Source organism: Sebastes fasciatus, chromosome 1, assembly GCF_043250625.1.
Source record: "Sebastes fasciatus isolate fSebFas1 chromosome 1, fSebFas1.pri, whole genome shotgun sequence".
Taxonomy (NCBI): domain Eukaryota; kingdom Metazoa; phylum Chordata; class Actinopteri; order Perciformes; family Sebastidae; genus Sebastes; species Sebastes fasciatus.
In genome coordinates, this window is record NC_133795.1 from 14471153 (window position 1) to 14491908 (window position 20756).

General features: G+C 41.2%; 2 protein-coding genes across 12 annotated transcripts in view; both read left to right on the forward strand.

Moving 5' to 3' along the window:
* Positions 1–3606, forward strand: part of srgap2 (SLIT-ROBO Rho GTPase activating protein 2) — a 68417-nt gene extending 64811 nt beyond the window's left edge. For 10 of the 11 annotated variants that reach the window (XM_074630994.1, XM_074631005.1, XM_074631025.1 and 7 more), the window contains one exon: positions 83–3606. In XM_074630994.1, the coding sequence (XP_074487095.1) occupies positions 83–658 (576 nt within the window). In that variant the 3' untranslated portion in view covers positions 659–3606. The remainder of the gene's footprint in view (positions 1–82) is intronic. The other variant, XR_012593384.1, reaches the window with a different exon arrangement.
* Positions 3607–6315: 2709 nt separating this feature from the next.
* Positions 6316–20756, forward strand: ikbke (inhibitor of nuclear factor kappa B kinase subunit epsilon). The gene is made up of 21 exons (XM_074631080.1): positions 6316–6530; positions 7755–7854; positions 8090–8227; positions 10317–10446; positions 10522–10703; positions 13077–13237; positions 14530–14640; positions 14764–14943; positions 15678–15874; positions 16234–16292; positions 16418–16509; positions 16648–16749; positions 17083–17140; positions 17961–18073; positions 18159–18235; positions 18332–18371; positions 18456–18557; positions 19114–19210; positions 19379–19470; positions 19562–19633; positions 19742–20756. Exons 2-21 carry the CDS (start codon positions 7756–7758, stop codon positions 19803–19805), a joined length of 2166 nt encoding a protein of 721 aa, XP_074487181.1. The 5' UTR covers positions 6316–6530; position 7755; the 3' UTR covers positions 19806–20756.

The window sequence follows — 20756 nt, forward strand, 5'->3', positions numbered from 1 at the left end:
AGATCACTTACATCCCCATCTGCTACTTTGGGTATTTGTATGCACTAATATTGACTTTTCCTGTCTGCCTCTCGTGTTGCAGGACATCGAGGCTGTGATGACCTCTGCTCTGAGCGAGCTCAGTAAGTTGGAGAGACAGAGCACTTCGAAACACACTCACACCCCCGACGTGGTCCTGGACACACTGGAGCAGCTGAAAGGCATGGGTGGAGGTGGAGGAGGAGGAGGAGGAGGAGGAGGAGGAGCCTCGGAGCCCTCCAGTCCGCTCCACTCCCGTCTGCTACGGGACAGCGAAGGGGGCTCCTCGCACGCCCACCCACTTCAGCGCAGCGCCTCCTCCGCCAGCGACGTGCCCTCCTCCTTCCGCCCGGTCAAGAGCCAACCGCGGAGCCCGTTACCCTCCGCCACATCCCCCTCTCTCTCCTCTTCCTCCCTCTCCTCATCTGTACCTTCCTTTAGGGAGCTGCGCCCCCCAGCGACGAGGCCCAAGCCGGTGGTGTTCCCGAAGAGCGGAGGTGGCAGTCCGGCCATGGGTTCCCCGACCTCTACTGTGCCCCCGACACCTCCTCCTCCGCTTACAGGCCACTCACACTCTCTCCCTCACACGCCTCCTCCTCCACCTCCAACCCAGTCTAACGACAAATCCTGCCCGGCTTAGGACTTCTCAATCTGACCCACGATAACTGATTCTTACAAACTCTTACAGCTCTTCTACCGGGTGCAGAAAGCACTTCATTTGTTTCACCCAAGACCTGACCCACTACTCATGTGTAGCATTCACTTCTCGGTGTCCAGGCGAGTTCGTAAGACGCCATGTTCCCTTAAGAGTGTTTTTTTTCATCCCTCTCCTGGCAGCTCTGCGTACTACAGGTCAACTATCAGAGGGGTTTAGATTAGTGAACACCCTCCAAAGACACTTTTTTCTTTTGCCACCGCAGAGATCCGAGACATCACTGGATTTTACTTTTTTTTTTTTTTGAAAAGGGAACAGGACTCAGGACGGACACCTACAGACCTACATCTTACATACACTAGCTTGTGATGTTTGGAATTGTGTTTGAGTGGGCGTGCAGGAGTGTTACTTGCCTTTTACACACACAGATCTAAGTGAGGAACAAAAAGCACTGTTTGATTTTTGTATAGTAGACATGACAGCTTTTCTTTTCTTTTTAATGACCCATGGCTAGCGGACTGGAAGGGAGTGTTTGATTCCTGAGAATAGACTGTGAAATGCTGAGCTCTCACTAGAAAATGAAACACACTGACTCGCTGCTTCAGAAGTGGAAGACTGGAGATAAAGGTGGACTATTGGGATGATGAAAGGAAAGAAAACTGGGCCAAATATCAGTGTAAGTCATGTGGTGGGGGCTTTATTTTATCTCTTCCTCCAGTGTTTGATATGTTGGTGATTATTTTTTTTTTGATTACTGTACCACAACAGGAGCATAGCGGGAGCGGAGTTCTCCAAACACGGCCGACAGTAATTCTAAATACACATAAAGCAATACAGATGATGAAAGCTGGTAGTTTGAGGCATTATGCTGCGTCTCTCCTGCAGCTCTATTACGTGTGTAGGGGACCACTGAATCCCAGCATTTTTATAGGCAATGTTGGACTGTACACACGTGCACACATTCTCTCCAAATGTGTGTGTTGGTGTTTTGTGGCAGCTAAACGCCTTTCAGGTTTTCCTTGCATGCTGGGGCCATAGACGGCCGCCGCTATGGCGAGCCGGCTGATTGCATCGGTTTATATACCAGCCACAGGTCAAACAAAGTTACAGCTTGCTCCTTTAACTATATACTTCAGACTTAACAGTAAAAAAAAAAAAGGGTTATATTATTCTTATGGTGTGTATGTATGTTTAATAATCATGATGATAACTGGAAGCATGGAGCTGAGGATCCTCTTTGAGTGTGTTTTTAGATGGAAGCACAACCAACCACCTCATCCGATGCGTTTCTTAAGCAAAGTTTTTGCCGTTACGTTTTGTTCCCAGTCGTTGATTAATGATCTGTAATGGTAAAATGTTGAACTGTGTTGCTGTCTGGGTGTGTGCATGTGTGTGCGCGCCTGTGTGAGCATGCATGGATGTAGAGTATGTATGCACCCCAACCCTACCCCCATCCTTTGCAATGCCCACCCAACATAAAGGGATGCCACCCAACTGCAACGGTCTAGAGTACCAGCAGCCTTAGTGCTGAATAAATATGCACTGTGTGTACATGTGACCAGACAAACAGCCTGCAGGTAAAGACATATGTTGTCTTCAGTCGCTGCTGTAAGAACACCAGTGGTGGACCAGCTTTAAGTAGAAAAAGGATGAGATAAATCTAAGGATTTTCAACTTTTTTTTTTTATTTTATTATTTGCTAAAACGTACCTTTGCAAAATTAGATCTGATGATGAATTAAAGAATATCTGTAGGGCTGACCTGAATGTAAGCTTCGACCGTTGCCATGGTAATCAATTTCCAAATCAGTATTCGAATGCTTCATTTTTTTTTTTTTTATATAGAAATATGTTATAATATTGTATAAATCCCCAAATAGCCCATGAAGTAAGGAATAATCCCACAAGTCATATTTAACATGAATTATTATTAGTTATTCTCAGACTGATATAGCTGTTTGTTGTGTGTAGAGGTGCCGGTGTGTACAGTAGTGCGGCAGCATCACTGTCCCGGGCACTGAAACGGTGGAGACGGAGACAGAAAGACAGAAAGAAGAACATGTCCGCCTGCCGCGAAGTGAAGCTTCAAATACCTTCGAATAGAACTCACCGAAGCTTCGAAGCCCAGAAAAATGGTATTCGGGACAGCCCTAAATATGTGAATCATTTTGCAAACACTGACTTCAAAAGTGGACACATGCCGTGTCAGGGTAATACCTTTTTGTTGTCTTGAAACAGTATTGAACTAATTTTACTGAGGCCTCTATCACGCCGTTCCCCTTCTCCCAGAAATACAGCACATACTGCATTCCTGTATGCTCTCTACCAGGTAATGAATTATACTTGTTACGGTTTATTTTTTATCTCTGTATACTGTTTGTGTATTACCTGGTGTGTTTGTGTTGCTCTTACCTCATCATGACAACAGGAGGGACTGTGACTGTGACTGTGTGTGTTTGAAATGAACTCAACTTATACATATACACTGTCACACATACAGACATGCATGTGGTTGGTTGGTGTGTTTTGTCCCGGCTGTGCCGTTAAAGGGGAGCTGGGACCCTCTTCGATCTCGAATCAATCATCGTGCACTTGAACAACTTGGCTTGCGTGTGGACTAACTGTGTGGGGATGATTTGTCAGAATTGAATATTGTTGAATATGCATTTTGTGTCCATTTGAAAACAGCAGAACTAAAAAAAAAAAAAGACTGTAATGTCAAATCTATTTATAGTTGTCTCTGTATTACTGGAGAATCCTGTGTTCAGATGTACTTTGTATATACAATGTTGTACATTACAGAGGTACACTCTTTTTTGGTACAATATTGTACAGTAATAGCAATAGTAGTTTAATCAAATAGGCCTTATATAATTCTATGTGTAGTTCTTGTAGTAGATCTGTTTTTTAATAAACATTGCTTGCTATAAAGTTTATTTGAATTCTTTGATGTTTGTAATAATAAAAAACATTTTCAGAAAATCATACATGAAAATATTGATAAAAAAACTACATTGAAATCTGTGTCTGTCCCAAGTAAGCACAGTAATTATGAAGCGTGATGTAAGAGTTGTTCTCAACCTGGGGGTCGTAAGATAATTTCCGGGGGTCGCTAGATGGTTGTGGAGAAAAAAATAAAATAACATATTTTAGATTGGTTTTCTTTTTACATTACATCACCTGCACCAGTGATATAATTTGCCTCAGAATATATTTTGTTGAGTGTGTTTGTGAGAGTCAAAGTGTGCAAGCACATGACATGGGATTTCTGGCGGGTCGGGGAGAGAAAAAGTCACAAAACGCATCAAAGATCCACAGTTCCTTGAGCACATTGGACAACGCCTAGGTGCTAGTGGTTAAAAACAGACCAAAACTGTCATCACAAAACAAAGCTTTATTTATTTATCCTACATGTATTAATCAGAACCTTCACAATAATCACTCAAAATCAACAGGGGGAGTTTTTAACGCCGGGCAGGGGGGTTGCGAACACCAACCTAATAATTCTGGGGGGTCGTGACTCGAAAAGGTTGAGAACTACTGATCTAAGAGACCAAGAATTTACAACAAGAAGAAACAAGTGAAGCACTATCTGAGGTGTTTCGATGGAAAAATGGTTCGATTGGCTTACTGAAAACAAAACTTAAGCTTTAACTGCGTAGACAAGAAAAGCCTCAAACCACACCGAGATTAAAGGGTAACTCCTGTGGTTTCATATTACACTGACGTAATGCTGCATCCCATTTACCTTGGAAATCGAACGCTGGAGCTGGGAAATGACGTCACACCCGACTTGACCACATTCCAGTACAAATTGAAAAATTGAATGGGGTTTGCTCCAGCCAGGTTAACCATTGTTAGCAATACTAGTTGATAACGACGCATTACGCCGGTATTTTGCACATACAAACACCATAGCAAAATGTCCACAGATAGAAGCTGGACAGTACTGTGTGTATGACGGACTCAAATAAGACAGAAGTGCTAATAAACAGCGCATTACTACATCTTTTTTACTGTTGACTCACGGAGAAGTCATCTTGGATTTTGAGGTCACGGCAAAGAGTATAGAGCACATCAGACACATCAGAGACCGCACTAATGTCCATGTTCAAATCACTAATCTCTAATCACTTGTATTTACCCTCTGTCTGAAACGCTCCGTTATAGTGCATTTCAGAACGGAATTGCGTTGCTAGGCGACGGTTTGGGTCCATGTTTACTTCCTGTCAGCTGATGTTATTCACATCCACTGCAACAGGAAACAAACTGGGACACATTTAGAATGTTTACGTTTAAAACCGTGTAATGATCTATATATTGTATATTTGTGACATCACAAATGGACAGAAATCCTATAACGGCTTGTTTCAAACGCACAATTTCTGAATACGGGCTGTGTGTATTTCTCCACGTATATTGAGCGTTTTGATAGTTTAACAGTATTTATAAAGCACTTAAACCTGCTTTATAATATAAAAGACATGAAAATCTCACTTTTTACAATATGGGACCTTTAACATGGAGCTGCCCAACTGTACTTTGTATATACAATGTTGTACATTACAGAGGTACACTTTTTTGGTACAATATTGTACAGTAATAGGAATAGTAGTTTAATCAAATAGGCCTTATATCATTTTATGTGTAGTTCTTGTATTAGATCTGTTTTTTAATAAACATTGCTTGCAATACAATTTATTGAATTCTTTGATGTTGGTAACAATAAAAAACAATTAAATTACACATTTAATTTCAGAAAATCATGCCTGAAAATATTGATAAAAAAACTAAATTGAAATCTGTGTCTGTCCCCAGTAAGCACAGTAATTATGAAGCGTGATGTAAGAGAGTGGTTCTCAACCTGGGGGTCGGGACCCCTAAAGGGGTCGTAAGATAATTTCCTGGGGTCGCTAGATGGTTGTGGAGAAAAAAATAAAATAACATATTTTAGATTGGTTTTCTTTTAACATTACATCACCTGTACCAGTGATATAATTTGCCTCAGAATTTGCCCCTGAAGCGTGATGTAATAGAGTGGTTCTCAACCTGGGGATCGGGAATCAGATAATATCCGGGGGTTGCTAGATGGTTGTGGAGAAAAAAATAAATAACATTAAAAAATAATATAACGTATTTTAGACTGGTTTTCTTTTACATTACATCACCTGTACTAAGTGATATAATTTGCCTCAGAATAGATTTTGTTGAGTGCAAAGTGTGCTTCAGTAGTAGGCTATAACGTGATGTAGGACAGTGAGGTGAGTCATCCTGCTCAGTGAACTCAGTGTACTCTCTCTGTGTAAACACACAGACGGAAGTTAAAGGCAGATAATTAAACTGTCAAGTTTGCACTTCGCTTTACTTCCGCCATCATTTATTATGATTAAAACGCGCCCGTGTGAAGAAGCCAACACTTCCTACATGAAGCCAACACTTCCTACATGAAGCCAACACTTCCTACATGAAGCCAACACTTCCTACATGAAGCCAACACTTCCTACATGAAGCCAACACTTCCTACGTGCTGCTGAAACTCATGAAACCCATTACCTCTGTGGCTCCCAGTATAAACCTGTTATCACCCTCCTCCTCATCATCATCATCAGCAGCTTGTCTCTCTGTTACCTGTCCTCTCCCTCTCACACAGCAGCTGAGTCTCACTACGGAAGAAGTTTCACCGCGTGGGCGTCTCCTTGTTTTGTTGATTTACCGTAAAGCTCCGGTAGAGTACAGTCTGAGCTGCAACTGACAAACGACTGACGGTTAACTTTGAGCCATATCTCACATCCGACAGCCGTTAATTAACCGTTTTAACGGCTAATTAACCGTTTTAACGGCTAACAGCAGTTATCCAGGTAAGCTAACAACACAGCTAGCTCGCAGTTATAGTTAAACTGTGTCGCTAAATATCTTAATAAACCGGTTAATTAGTTGTTAACTAACACAAGCAGCTAGTTGCTAACATAATCAGTTATCAGTGAAGTGTTGTGTTGTGTTATTAAAGTACACAGTTAACTGTTAAATGAGCTACTAACTTCAGCTAAAGCTACATAACAAAGGTGTTGATATCTCTATAAGGAAGTTAGTGTGTGTGTTATAACTTAGATGTGTTGTTATACTACTCAACAGCTAGTATGTGTTTACTTCTGTTCTGTATTTAATCATTCATTTGTAATGTTTTTATCTCTACAAAGAGGTTTCTGTTAATAATTGCAGCTGTCAGACTCAACAACCAGCACTGCTCCCAGTAGACCACTTTATACACTTACACACCAAAACACTGCACTATAACTGCACTATACTGTATAATGACTGTGCAATATCATTATCATTATTACTACTAAGGTGTAATTCATACTGTGCAATACTTTCAGGTGGGATTTCATTCTCATTGTGCAATATCATTTTCCACTTGTGCAAAGTAGTAGATCTGTTTTTTAATAAACATTGCTTGCTATAAAGTTTATTTGAATTCTTTGATGTTTGTAACAATAAAAACAATTAAATTACACATTTAATTTCAGAAAATCATGCCTGAACATATTAATAAAAAAACGACATTGAAATCTGTGTCTGTCCGAAGTAAGCACAGTAATTATGAAGCGTGATGTAAGAGAGTAGTTCTCAACCTGGGGGTCGGGACCCCTAAAGGGGTCGTAAGATAATTTCCTGGGGTCGCTAGATGGTTGTGGAGAAAAAAATAAAATATACCATAACTGCACTATACTGTAAAATGAATGTGCAATATCATTATTACTACTGAGGTGTAATTCATACTGTGCAATATTTTCAGGTGGGATTTCATTTCATTCTCATTGTGCAATATCATTTTCCACTTGTGCAATTTTGTTATTAGTCTGTTTATTGTCAATACTGTATATACTGCTCCTATTTTTATACTTCTTTCTATTTAAATGGTTCATATTTTGTTACACTTTGTTTAGCTCTTTTTCTTTTTTTACTGTGTTAGCTGATGCATCTTGTTTTTTTTGCACTATCCCCTTTGTCCCCACTGCAGGGCTAATAAAGGAATATCTTATCTTATGTTATCTTATTATCTGTGTGTTTCTTCCCTCCAGTATGTCAGGGATGACAGCCAGCACAGCCAACTACCTGTGGTCTTTACAAGATGTCCTCGGACAAGGGGCTACTGCCAGTGTCTTCAAGGCACGAAACAAGGTGATTTTATCATCATAACACACTGTCAAGTTGTTGTTTTTTTCCACTGAGCAGCTCATTCACATCACTGCTGCCATCGCCTTTGATGTTTCAGCCTACTTTTTGGCTGACAGCAGGATGTGTGATAAGAATGAGGTTGTGGTTGCAGTGATGTGTGGGCTGTTTTTGACGTTCATACATGGTGCTGTGACGTGTTATGTTGACGTAAACGTGTGTGTGTGTGTGTTTTGTGCAGAGGTTGGGTGAGCTGGTAGCCGTCAAGGTGTTTAACACGGTGAGCTACAACCGCCCCCATGAGGTCCAGATGAGAGAGTTTGAGATGCTGAGGAAGCTCAACCACAGCAATATTGTCAAGCTGTTCGCCGTGGAAGAGGTAAGGCAAACAAGTACAAGTACAAGGGAAAACACAGCTGCGTGTTGGCGTGAGATATTTATCACTGTGTGAAACAGGACTGCAGTGTTATACCAGATTAATTTGGAACATGAAATAGTAGAGCATTTGCACAGTTGGTCCTACACTGTTAGACATTGGGATAAGATCACTTTTTTTTATTCTTTTATTCATTTAAACATACATTCTCAGTCACTTTCCTTTCTAAAGCCCTGATGTATTTTTGTAGGCCCACCTGGAAGTTAGCATCACGCTGGTTCCCTCAACAAAAAGCCAATGGGATTTTTCCATTGGGTTTTGGATTATTGCAGAAAATAAGCTCTGTTGCAAACAAACGTTTATGATACTTACGCGTTTTTGTTCTGTAAAATAATCTCCACAAATGAACACCACTTTTACGATTTTTGAAGTGTGAATTCAATCGGCAGAAGTAAAAAGCTAATGTTGGGCTATAAATGAACTACACCCAAGCCCCGAGGAAGTGTGCCAGTCGACGATCCAGAATTTTGTAGTGGCCAAACGGCGGTACTGCAACTTCTGTGTCCGTCACGTGATGCACTGGGCCCCAAAAGACTTTTTCCCATAGACTTACGTTGGGAAAGAGACGTCTGTAACTCAGCGGGTAATTTTTTTTTTTAGGTGAATCAACTTCCCAGTAGGAACACCTAAATAGCCCATATTTAAAAAATTAAGTTTTTAAAGTTGTAAAATGAACTAATAGCTGAATCCAGAGTTATTTCCCTTCCTCTGTTTATGTGAATGAGACCCAGACCGAGGCTGGAGTGCAAAGCGCGACGAGGGTGTGACGTTGGGACCCCGTGACCGATTCATGTGACCGAGCGGACGCTAATGCGCATGTTCCTTGTGCTCAAGATCTGGGTACTTTTCCAGACGGAAGTCGAGCCATTTATGGCTTTGTGCGCCACTGAGCAACTCTCATAGGAATGAAGGGGGCCCCGCCTCCAACGCTGTATCCAGTTCTCTTAATACATCCATGACTACACCACGGTCGCTTGAGCGCGAGTATACACAACGAGGCTGTAAAGGCGGACATGTTGGCGTGATGATGTTTATTAGTTTCATTTAGCAACTTGTTAGCAACCGCCTTTTTTAAGACACATAAAGGCTTCAACATTCACGTATGGGATATTTATTGATGTATTTTATATCGTAGAACAAAACTTTAAAAATCTTTTAAACTTGTGCTTACCACAGACCTCATTTCAGGCATCTAACTAAAAACCCATTCAAAAACCCCACTGACTCATTCCTGCACCACTGTCTGCATGGGACTAGTAATACCTGGGGACATCTGGTGATTTGTAATAATTGTGGAGGTCGTCTGTGGTCTTAATCCTCTGCGCATCTGCCATGTCTGTAAAGTGTCAAGTAAAAATTCCACGGCAAATTACCTACCATATTTCGACAAATACACAGGTCATGTGATAATATTAGTCCTGTGTGAATCGGCATCTCTCTGATTTGAAGTTGTGTTTTATTTTTTTTGGAAGTTTTTTTTTCTTTTCTTTGCAGCTATGGAGGCTGTGTTGGCAATTATAAATTCAAATTTTTACAGCATTTTGGGTACAAATTTAGGAAGCTCATCTCGCTACACAGCATGGAGAAACATTCGCACGGGCACCGGAGCAAGAGGTCTTTGTGAATATTATCTGAACATAAATAGCCCTATATAATATGGTAATATTTACAATATTAAATATGCATGTAATATAGTATAATATTTTTAATATGAGCGGATGTTACGCAGAGCTTTGACATCATATCCGGAGGATTATGCCAGTAAATCTGAGTAAAATACAGACTTCGCTTATCCCGTGCGAATACGCCACACAAACGCAGAAGTGGGGGGATAATTTCTAAATCACGTCAGGTCCCCTGGTAAAACTAGTCGCGTGCGAATAGGGCTTAAGTTATATTAGCAGTTTTTCTAGTATATATGATGGAATTCTTGAAGCATAAGTATCCCCTTATATATTTTCACAATGTTTACAATGTTGAAAGAATTGCAGCTCACCTCCAAATGCTCTCTCTCTCTTCTCTCCCTCTCTAGCTGCCCTCTAAACAGAAGGTGCTGGTGATGGAGTATTGTTCAGGAGGAAGTCTGCTCAGCCTGCTCGAGGAGGCAGAAAACGCCTTTGGCCTGCCTGAAACAGAGTTCCTCACAGTTTTGCAGTGTGTGGGTGGGTATATATTCTGGTATTTCCCAATAATTGCATATACCTAAACTGATGTAATCCTCTCTTTCGTTTCTTCAGTGCAGGGGATGAATCACCTGAGAGACAACGGAGTGGTACACCGGGACATTAAGCCAGGCAACATCATGCGGCAGGTTGGGGAGGACGGCAAGTCTTGTTATAAGCTGACTGACTTTGGAGCGGCAAGAGAGCTGGAAGATGATGAGACGTTTGTGTCTATCTACGGAACTGAAGAGTATCTGGTAAGATAACAGTCCCATGAATAAACTTAGTAAGCCTGTATTTGTGCTATCAGTGAGTATGCAGGCAAAAAGTACTTTTTTGAATAAAGTGAGTTTGAGAAAGTAGATCAGCGCATGCCATCACTTCGGCTGCACAATCCTTTTAACAAAGATTAGTAGTGAAAAAGGTATTGGTGCGTGGAAATCTTTGTAGGCTGAAATTGACGGGCCTGTATGTGTCAGATCAAGAAATCCAAGAAATAGTTAGATAGAAAAGAGTTTTCCTTAACTTTTCATCTTTTTCAGCCTCTGTGGCTTCTAGACGCCGACAGTAACGTTAATATTGCTGTTGCGTAGCAGCAGTGTTCTCACAACTTAACCACTTGAACGCCACGCATATCGTGTACACGACTTCCCAAGTTGTAAACACAAGCTCACGAGTTTCACTTGAAGGCACCAATAACCCACTTGGTGACGAGATGCCCAAAAGAAACACTGGTGGAACGGACATCTTCATAAACCACTTTGATGTCTCACCAGTTGTGTTATGGAGGTTTGTCTCCACCATGTGGTGTGCACAGAGTTTTTATTTATATAATCTTTACTACAGGTTAGCCTGCAGGTCCGTTGCATTCATACTCCATTACTGCTGCCTGAAAGAACATAACGTGACGTTATGAACAGAAAATCGTTTTACTGCCTCAGTGGAGGGGACATTGCTGAGAAAGCACACCTAACGTCCCGGATGAATAAAGTAAAGACGTCAAAGTAAGATAAAAGAATGTGATAACATTATATTGCATCAATAAAAAGTGTGCTCACCCTATAGATGGACAGTTATAGATTATTGAACATTTGTTAACCTACTATCAGTTCAGTTTTCCTCCAGGGAAAGCTCTCAGGCCTTGGTAGCAGAAAACAGCATTGACTTTCACTTTTGTAATAATAGCTTTCTCCTAAGAATAGACCGAATATGTATGCGAGTAATACATTTCTTTGCCGTATCCCTTTTTACAACCAAGGGTGCAATCAATATAATCTATATTATCTAGTTTGCTTACAGTCTATAAGCGGCCTTTCTCCACCCTAGATCATATAACCCATATTACCTTTACTGCTATAAATGCCCCAATTCCCCATGAGGATATCTTACCCTCTAAACTGAATCTCTGTGTGTTGCATGTGATTGGTGGTTTGTTACAAACTGACTGTGTAGAACAGACGTGTAACAATACGTGTAATTGTATCGAACCGTTCGGTATAGGACGTTTGGTTCGGTCTGCGACATCCTTTCGGTACTCCCTGTGAACCAAACAGCTCTTTATGTTTACTACTCGCACACATGGAACAGAAAATCTGGAGTGCGAGTTTTACACGGAAAGTTTTGGCAGCGCACCAGTTGTTCTATATCAGCTGTAGCACCTCAGTGAAGCTCAATGGACAACGCTGTATGCCGACACTGTTAAACTGAAGTCGGGTATATCTGTAGATGCACTTCAAACATTTAATTTACGACCGCATCTCCGTGAAACCAGTGAAACAAAAACAGACTGAACGGCGGGTCCTTCTCTCCACAGCGTTCAGGCACCCTCCCACTGCAGATTTAAACTGTGCCAAAGTAACTAATGATAGTGTTTATGGCTGCATATGCGACCACACTCGATCGTAAACAACACAGAATTTAAGCATATGGTCAAAGTGTTTTGAGCCCCGCTACAATGTGCCTTCGTGTGTGTATTTCAGGCAGTGTTTTGTGCCTGGCCTTTATGAAATGAGCACAAGCTACAGTTAAGTTCAGGATTTACCAACAGGTCAGAGTGTTATGATGGAGCATTACAGAATCAGAAATACTTTATTGATCCCTGGGGGGGAAACTGGGTTATATTTAGTCTACATTACATTTACATTACATACATTTCTGTTATTTATTTTTGTTATTTATTTATCTTTTATTGACAATATGCTAGTATTTGAGGGCCTTAGCTGTTAAAGTAATAATTATGGCCAATGAGCAACCGTAGAGTGTTGAAATTAGTTTTTGAGACAGGCCCCTTGGAGTCTTGTTCTTAATACCTCAAAGCAGCTTGTATTATGAAGACTTTGTGTCCCTCTAGTGGACAAATGAGATGCATGGCTTTTCCTAAAAGCAACTCACATTTCTGCCTGCTACTTAGTTTAAAATGATGTTCCCTGATAAAAAGGAAAGAAACCAGTGAGAGAATGCATGCAAACACTGCTTTCACTTGACACTTAGATAATACTCAAGATTAGATGATAATCCTTACTGCTATCAACATATGACGGTCAGATGACTGTATATTCACCTCTGCAGACTTGCTTGTGTCCTCTTATCTTACTCTGCTTATGTTTGTTTGTTTGTGTGTCTGTGTTTAGCATCCAGACATGTATGAACGTGCTGTGCTGCGTAAGCCTCATCAGAAATCCTTCGGAGTGAGCGTGGACCTGTGGAGTATTGGTGTTACATTTTACCACGCTGCCACTGGGAGTCTTCCCTTCACACCCTTTGGAGGACCGCGCAGGAACAAACCCACCATGTAAGTTAACACGTTAGGTGTGTGAAAGTAAATCACAGACCACATATTTCTGACAGCAACATGAAATTATTGAGTTGGGTCTCTTACTTGTCTTAAGCTCCATCTCAACCAGCCAAGTTCCATATTGGAAAGCATACCACCATGAAATCAGTAGATGGCATTTTTTAGTGTTAATGAAGACACCATTCAACCTTTTTAATTGTGCCAAATGCTTAGATTTTCCCTTAAGCCCTCCCTTATGACCACCTATGAAGTTCCTTGTAATTTTAGCACTGGAACTACTTTTCAAGGAAATGAAAGGTCCCTTCAGCCCATTGTTGTCTGCATTCCCATAGCGGTCTAAAGACCTGTGAAGATTAGGCAAACTAGTCCGCTGATGTATGAAAGAGCAACATGACATGTGACGAGGGCTGCTGGAGGTCAGAGCGGTAAACACCCTCTGCAGCCTGCAGTACAGTGTACCCGCCTGTTTCATCTAAAAAACACCCTGAATAAAAAAAAGCTTTGTTTTTTTTCTCACTGTGGTGACATTTACTGCTGCTTAGTTTTTACTGATGCACGTTGGATGTAATGAATGAAATGTAGAGGAGGAGTATCTGTCTCCACAGTAAATCATCTGGTCAGTGTTTGACAGTTATTTGTTTGTGCTTTAGAACATAACTGCTGTGAAACAATCAGAAACTTCTACAATCAGAATCACTTATTTTTTCTCTCATTCACAGCACCGCCGCTCTGTCAGTCTCATCTACCGCTCGCCCTCTCAGCTGGCTCCCGCAGTCTTTCTTTTTTAAAATGAGTCGGGAAGCTGACAGCAAAGCTTAACTGTACTTTTTATGTCACCAAACAAAGAGAAATGCTCTCCGCTCATCCTAAAATGGTCCTAAATCGATACTAGATTACTTCCTTGTTTTATGAATGAAGCGGTACATGAGCTGACGTAGCGGTGCTGTGTGTGTGTGTGTTTCACCAATCAGCGCCGGTCATCCCTGCAAACTCCACCCTGAAAGTTCCTGTATTTTCAGAAAGTACTACCCCCGACCAGGGCTTATTAGGGGGGTAAAATGTCTTCAGAAAATGTCCCCAGAACTTAATTTAGACCCTGGACCCTGCAGTCGAAACTCAATGACTTCCTCAAAAGGTTCCTAGTTCTGCGGGAAAGTTCCTCTAATTAAAAAGTTTCTTTAGAAAAATATATTTTTCGGCATGTTGTTTCTTTGGAATCCTGTGGTATCTGACAGAACATGAACATCCATCAATGATTATCAGCCTGACTTGTGTGTTTTTTTGTGCAGGTACAAAATAACTACAGAGAAGCCTATGGGGGCAATAGCTGGAATACAGCAGGTGGAGGAAGGGCCTATAGAGTGGAGCTACCACCTACCTCACAGCTGCCAACTCTCACAGTATGTCACCTGATGAAGAGCACTCAAATATGCATCTCAGTGACTCTTAAACCAGAACATGTGACGCTAACTTTGTCTTGTCTCCATCTATTTCTCTCCCTTTCTGTCCCTCTCTGTCTGTAGGGGTCTGACGGTGCAGCTGGTTCCAGTACTAGCGGGTATACTGGAGGCTGACCAGGAGAGGTGTTGGGGTTTTGACCAGTTCTTCAAAGCCACCACAGACACACTGCAGCGGCAGGCAATTCACCTCTTCTCTCTGCAACAGGCCATGGCGCATTGTGTCTACATACACCACTACAACACGTAAGTCTGCACAGGCGTATCGTCATACACATTATTCTGATCAGACACAAATAAAACAGTCTACAGACTACATGACTGTTTAAATCAGAGCAGACTGAAATAAAAAGCATTTTTCTCTCATCATAAGACTAGATTTCCAGCAAGTCCTGCAGGTTTGACAGACTTCAAGAGTCAGTAAAACCTGAAGGAAAAATTATGAGGATGCCACAATTTGTCATGTCATGTTATTTAATTTTCCTGAAAACTAGTGTTTCAAACTGCAGAATTTTACCCACATTTGTCCTGACTTTTTGTGAATTTAGTAATGGTGGTGTAACTGGTGCCACAACATGAAAGGAGGGGAAATGGTTTGCTTTTATGGCTGCACAAAGATTGTTGCATATGATATGCAGGTTGTATTTTCCTGACCTTTAAATGTGCTTTGCCTGTTCCTGTTTTTGTTTGCTTTACAGCCTGGTGCAAGATTAGGTAGGGTTTTTAGAACAAACTGGATCCATGTAAATTAGGTAGTGCAAGGTGGGATGTTGCTATTGTGGTCAAAAGTTGCCTGTAGTTCTTCCTAACCACCAACTATGTCACTGTCACGTCAAATGATGGCGCTGGATGCAGGAAGAACAAGAGGTTTTGCAGCTGCAAACTCAATTAATGAATTGCTTCAGGATGCAGAAACAGACCTGAAATTATAAAATGTGTCCAGCAGCCAAAAATGCTTTTTCTCCCCTCAATCCTCTCAGGGTGTCAGTATTCTTTGAGGAGGTGGCGTCTCAGACTGGTATAGCAGTTCAGCATCAACATCTGCTGTACCTGGGTCACGACCTCCCTCTGGAGGGCAACATGAAGGTGGTCAACCTCCCTCGTACTTCACCTGACCGGCCCCTCATTCTGCTCAGCTACGGGCCTGAAGCAAATACCAGCCTGCCCTTCAGAGAACGTAAGACAATCAAACACACGCACACCTTTGATATGTTTCTGTGAAGTCTTGAGCTTTCCTCTTCTTTATTCTTTGATATTCCCCCCAGGGAGATATGAAAGGGTTTTGATAGGAGGTGTATTCCAGCATCACACTTACTCAAACAACACATAAATATCTTTGTGAATCAACTGTTTTATGCACATTTTGTCTAGTAATGTTTATGTGAATGCCAATCCCAGATATAGGGAAATGATATCAAAAGAAAATAATCACATTTGAAATAACATGTGCATACAATTATTAATGCCCAAGCACACACACACACACATATGCACACACTGTTTCCATAAGTATTTTTGGGGTGTGCTCCTCTGTAGCCGAGACTCCAGTCATCCCATCCAGGTTTGATGTTATGGCAGACTACAACTTCTCCAAGGTACTGCTGCTCCGCTGATTTTCTTTGCCAGCCTTGCTTAATGTTATGTTCATTTTTTTATTTTACGAATTATAATCATCCAATCCATTATTTATTAGCTCCTTTACTCCCCCTCTTCTCTGTAGGTAATGGTGGGAGTGGTCCACCAGTATCTGAGGATAGTACAGTTGCTGCACACACACCGAGAGCTGCTGCTGCAAGGATACTACAGCTACATGTGAGAGACGCACATACTAAAATAAGGATTATTTGTCTTACTGCACTGAGTGATGTACCTCTGAGGTTATATACTGACTCTAGGTAATGACCCTTGTCTCTCCTTTACCTCCTCTCTCACACTCTTATTGTTCCTCAGGATGAGGTTGCGCAGGGAGTGTGAAGAAGCAATGCACAGTATCGCGATGATCACCATTAGACTGCAGTCTTGTCTCAACGTAGAACACAGGACTCACAAACTGTGAGTTTATCTACACACTTTTTGAGCTAAATGAAGGGAATCTGTGATATCACACTTACACAGATGTGTTTGTATGATTTGCATTATGATACACAGCAGTAAAGCAGATGGAGCTGTACTTGCTTTTTTTAGGCTGAATTTGTCACCATGAGTGTGATGTAGGTTTGGATTGCTCACTGTATGATCTTAACTGCTGTCAATGTATGTTGTGGATTCTGAAAGATGCAATTTCCTTGACAAATGTAGACCAAGCATATATTTTATATTCAACCTACAACCTCCTCTTTTCCCCCCTTTCTCCTCCCATATTTGTTGTATCTTTATTTTTCTTAGAGGCCATTATGATTCAGAAAACCAAGGTTCAGCTGAAAGCAGGCAAAAGCTGCATCTGGTGAGTAGCGTCAAGAAGTTTAACAGCTAGACTCATGTGGCTGATGGAAATGGTGTTGGTGTTTTTTTTCTGTATTTTTATGCCATTGTTCCTTCATTAATGAGTGTATATCGTGGAGAATTGCAGATCATAATGAAAAGAGTGGTGAGAGAAAGGGTGGCATGCAGCAAAGGTGTTGCACACTTTTAACCTGTTTTGATGGCCAACTATTGGCAGGTATCAGCCCTGCTGGCATTTACTTAAAGGGATAAATTACCTCACTATTGAAAGCAGGACTGGGTATTTTTATTTGAATTCTAGCAATGATATTTTTACAAATGCCTTACTCTGAGAAATATAAACGTGTTTTTATACTTTTTTTCCCAAACCAAGCCAGACTTGCAGAATGTGAAATGTTTAAACACAAGCAGACATATGAGAATCTTACCCATGTAAAATGGTCTTTCTGTTTAAACAATAACATTTATTGTCCGCTTTAAAAATGGACACATTTCGGTCAGCACTAAAAATTGATGAGGTTTGACATTTAGTCGTAATTATACACAAGATTCAAACCAACAACACTGAAAAACAACTGTATTCTAAGCCCTGGGATTTCTCTCTTTTTAGTATTTTTACTTAATTAGACATTGCAATAGCACAAGTGAGTAGAAAGACTGAATAGACAGAGGGGCAACATGGCTGGACTCAACACACATTTAATTTGAAATGCTAAAAATGTAAACTAATCCAGTATTATGGACTGTAAACCGATTCATTTTGTAGCAGGATTGTGATTTGTTGATTGAGATAAGAGAGTCTGTGACTGCTGTCTCTACAGGTCCGTGAGCACTTGCCCATATACGCTTCAGGAATCCAGGAGTTTCAGAACCGACTGGACCATCTGCAGATAGAACAGGCCAAGCTAGCAGAGACGCTGGCCAATGACAAGAGGTACTGCAGGCACGCAGGGATTCAAAGCTTCAGGGTAGCCTCATGAGTTTGTGATGTTTGAACGCTGACCTCTTTTCTCCCACAGCTGTCAGAAGATGGAGATGCTGCTGCCGAAGATAATGGCAATTCATCAGCATTACCGTAAAGACAGACAAACTGGCAGTATGTATGTTTTTATTGTTGGTGTATATACTGTATCTTTATTACTCTTTTCTGTACATTGACAATACCTTACTGATTTCTTATTTTCACCCACAGAGTTGGCATATAACGACGAGCAAATCCACAAGTTTGAGAAGTGAGTATGTGTCCTGCTCACTCAGCCTGTGAAGGATGTTATTCTGAGCGCTCCTGTAATCTGCTTGTCACTCTTCCTTCCCAGAATCCACCTGTCGTCCCACATTAAGCGAGTGAAATCTCTCCTTAGAGAAGACTGCGTGCAGAGATACAAAGAGCTTTTGGCCTCAACAAGGACGTGGAGCAGGTCAGAGCAGGCTCTCGAGTCGCATTTTTAAACTCCAAACACACAGCAGACAAACCAAACACTGGCTCTAGATGGGGCCATTCGTGTTTTTACTTTTTCACATCAGCCACCGTAGTTCTCCTACACGCTTGGCACACTGGAGAAGTTTCAGTTGGTTGAACTCTGCAACCTCACCACTAGATGCCGCCAGATCCTACACTCTGCTCCTTTTTAAAGCATGTAAACATGCTCTAGTAGAAACCCAAAATACAAGTATGAACCTGAAAATAAGCATGATATGTCTCCTTTAAGAGAAAGGTTAAATAATAATCATTTTAAAAAGTCAAAACTCTGTGTAGGTGGCTAATTAATAATGTATTATTTGTTAATAAATTATCCAGAATATTTGTCAAGACATCTTTTGCTAATATAAAATTGACCATAGCAGATTTCAGTCTTTAAATTTCAACATTTCCCCCATTGTTTTCTCTCCTTTTTGTGGAATCCAGCAGGTCATCGGCACATTATAAAGATGGTAGCTTTGACTTACTGAAGTATGTCCCTTCTGTATTTGCAGTATTTTACTGGAGATGCAGACCCGACTGCAGGACTTCAGCTCTTTCTCCATAGGCTTGTTGGCAGACCTGGAGATGAGTGAGCAGCGGCAAAATAAGGTCAACATTTCACTTTCCCTGCAGATCAGATATTGTAACATAACAAAGACACTGATAAAAAAAAAGTTATGTGATGTTTTTGATGTTTACTCTTGTTAGATTTGGGATTATTATTTAAACTGTCATCTCAGTGACGTGATGATGTAACGTCTCCTCTGTCCTCCTCAGGCTCTGGACAGAATCCTCTTCGCTCTGCAGTCCAAGCAAACAGGACAACCACCCAAGATCGCCCCCAGGGACAAGGACCAGATGGTCTATAGGTGTGTGTTGCATGTGTGTGTTGCATGTGTGTGTGTGCAAGATAGAGACGGTCGCTCAATTCCCCTGATAACACATCTTCCTTTGTTCTAGGATGCACCATCTGAAGGAGGAAATGGAGATTTTGGTGAGGGAACTTCAGTGCAACAACAGCATTATTGAGAGGTTAGTAGAGTGACCAACTTCCTGTCTCTGTTGAAACTCACATGCCCATATACAGAGGGAGAGAACACATGATGTTGATAGTTTGTATTTTTTTTTTTTGCCCTGTAGTCTGGGAGCAGTGAACCCTGCAGCAGCTCTGGATCCGAGCTTGGCCAGACCTTCTACACTGTGACAACAGTGCAGCATCTTTGCATCTTAACTCACATCTCTCTCTGACAATCCCATAGTTTTAACTGACACTCAATGAACAGTTATGGACAATGTACCAGATCTTCTTTCAAGGAGCGGCTGCAGCCCCAGCCCCGTGCTGTATGAAGAGGAAGCAGCCGAAGACAATCAATAAAATGTGAATCTCAATTTAGAGATAAGATGCACAGAATGGAGAAAGGAAATGCCACTGATGGACTTTTAGTCGGTGTGTTTGTGTGTGTGTGGCTGCTGGCTGAGTACAGCAGTTCAATACAAACCTCATTAATGCCTTTAGTGTTATTGTATTTCTAATAGGCTGCCACAGTGATGTACCGTCAGGATAAGCCAAAATGAATGCCAAGTCAGCTGCTAGAGTATTTTTCTAAGGCTGAGGTTCTTCTTTGTCCCCCAGATGAAGCACTGCGGAACCTGGAGAACCTTAAATGATTAATTTAACCAGACTGACCCTATGTCTCTCCGTCAGTCTGTCTGTGTGTGTGTGTGTGTGTGTGTGTTGAAGGATTGAGACGTCTATTGTCTTCTTCCTAATGGTTGATCATTCCTGTGATTTCATTTCTAGGTTTACTTGAATAGTGATTGATTGCATCTTTTGTCAGCGACTCCAAGCACACAGCACTGTAGTTTTTGAAGCGACATCTCTCTTCCTGTTGATGTTTAACTTGAATGATAAGTTATTTCTTTGTAGGTTTCACTGTAAAAGAGAAGTATCTAAATCAGGGAAACTCGGTACTCACCACGGTGTCTCCTTTTTAACAGAAAGTCCAGTGACATTAGAGCAAATTATCAGGATGAAATGCCAGTGTGGTTCACGTGGTGGGGAAATCCCAGGGTTTGTTATTTGTTTATAAAGGGGTCACAGATGATGCACAAAGTTAAAGAAAAGAAAAGAAAAAAATACTTTTGTACTTATAAA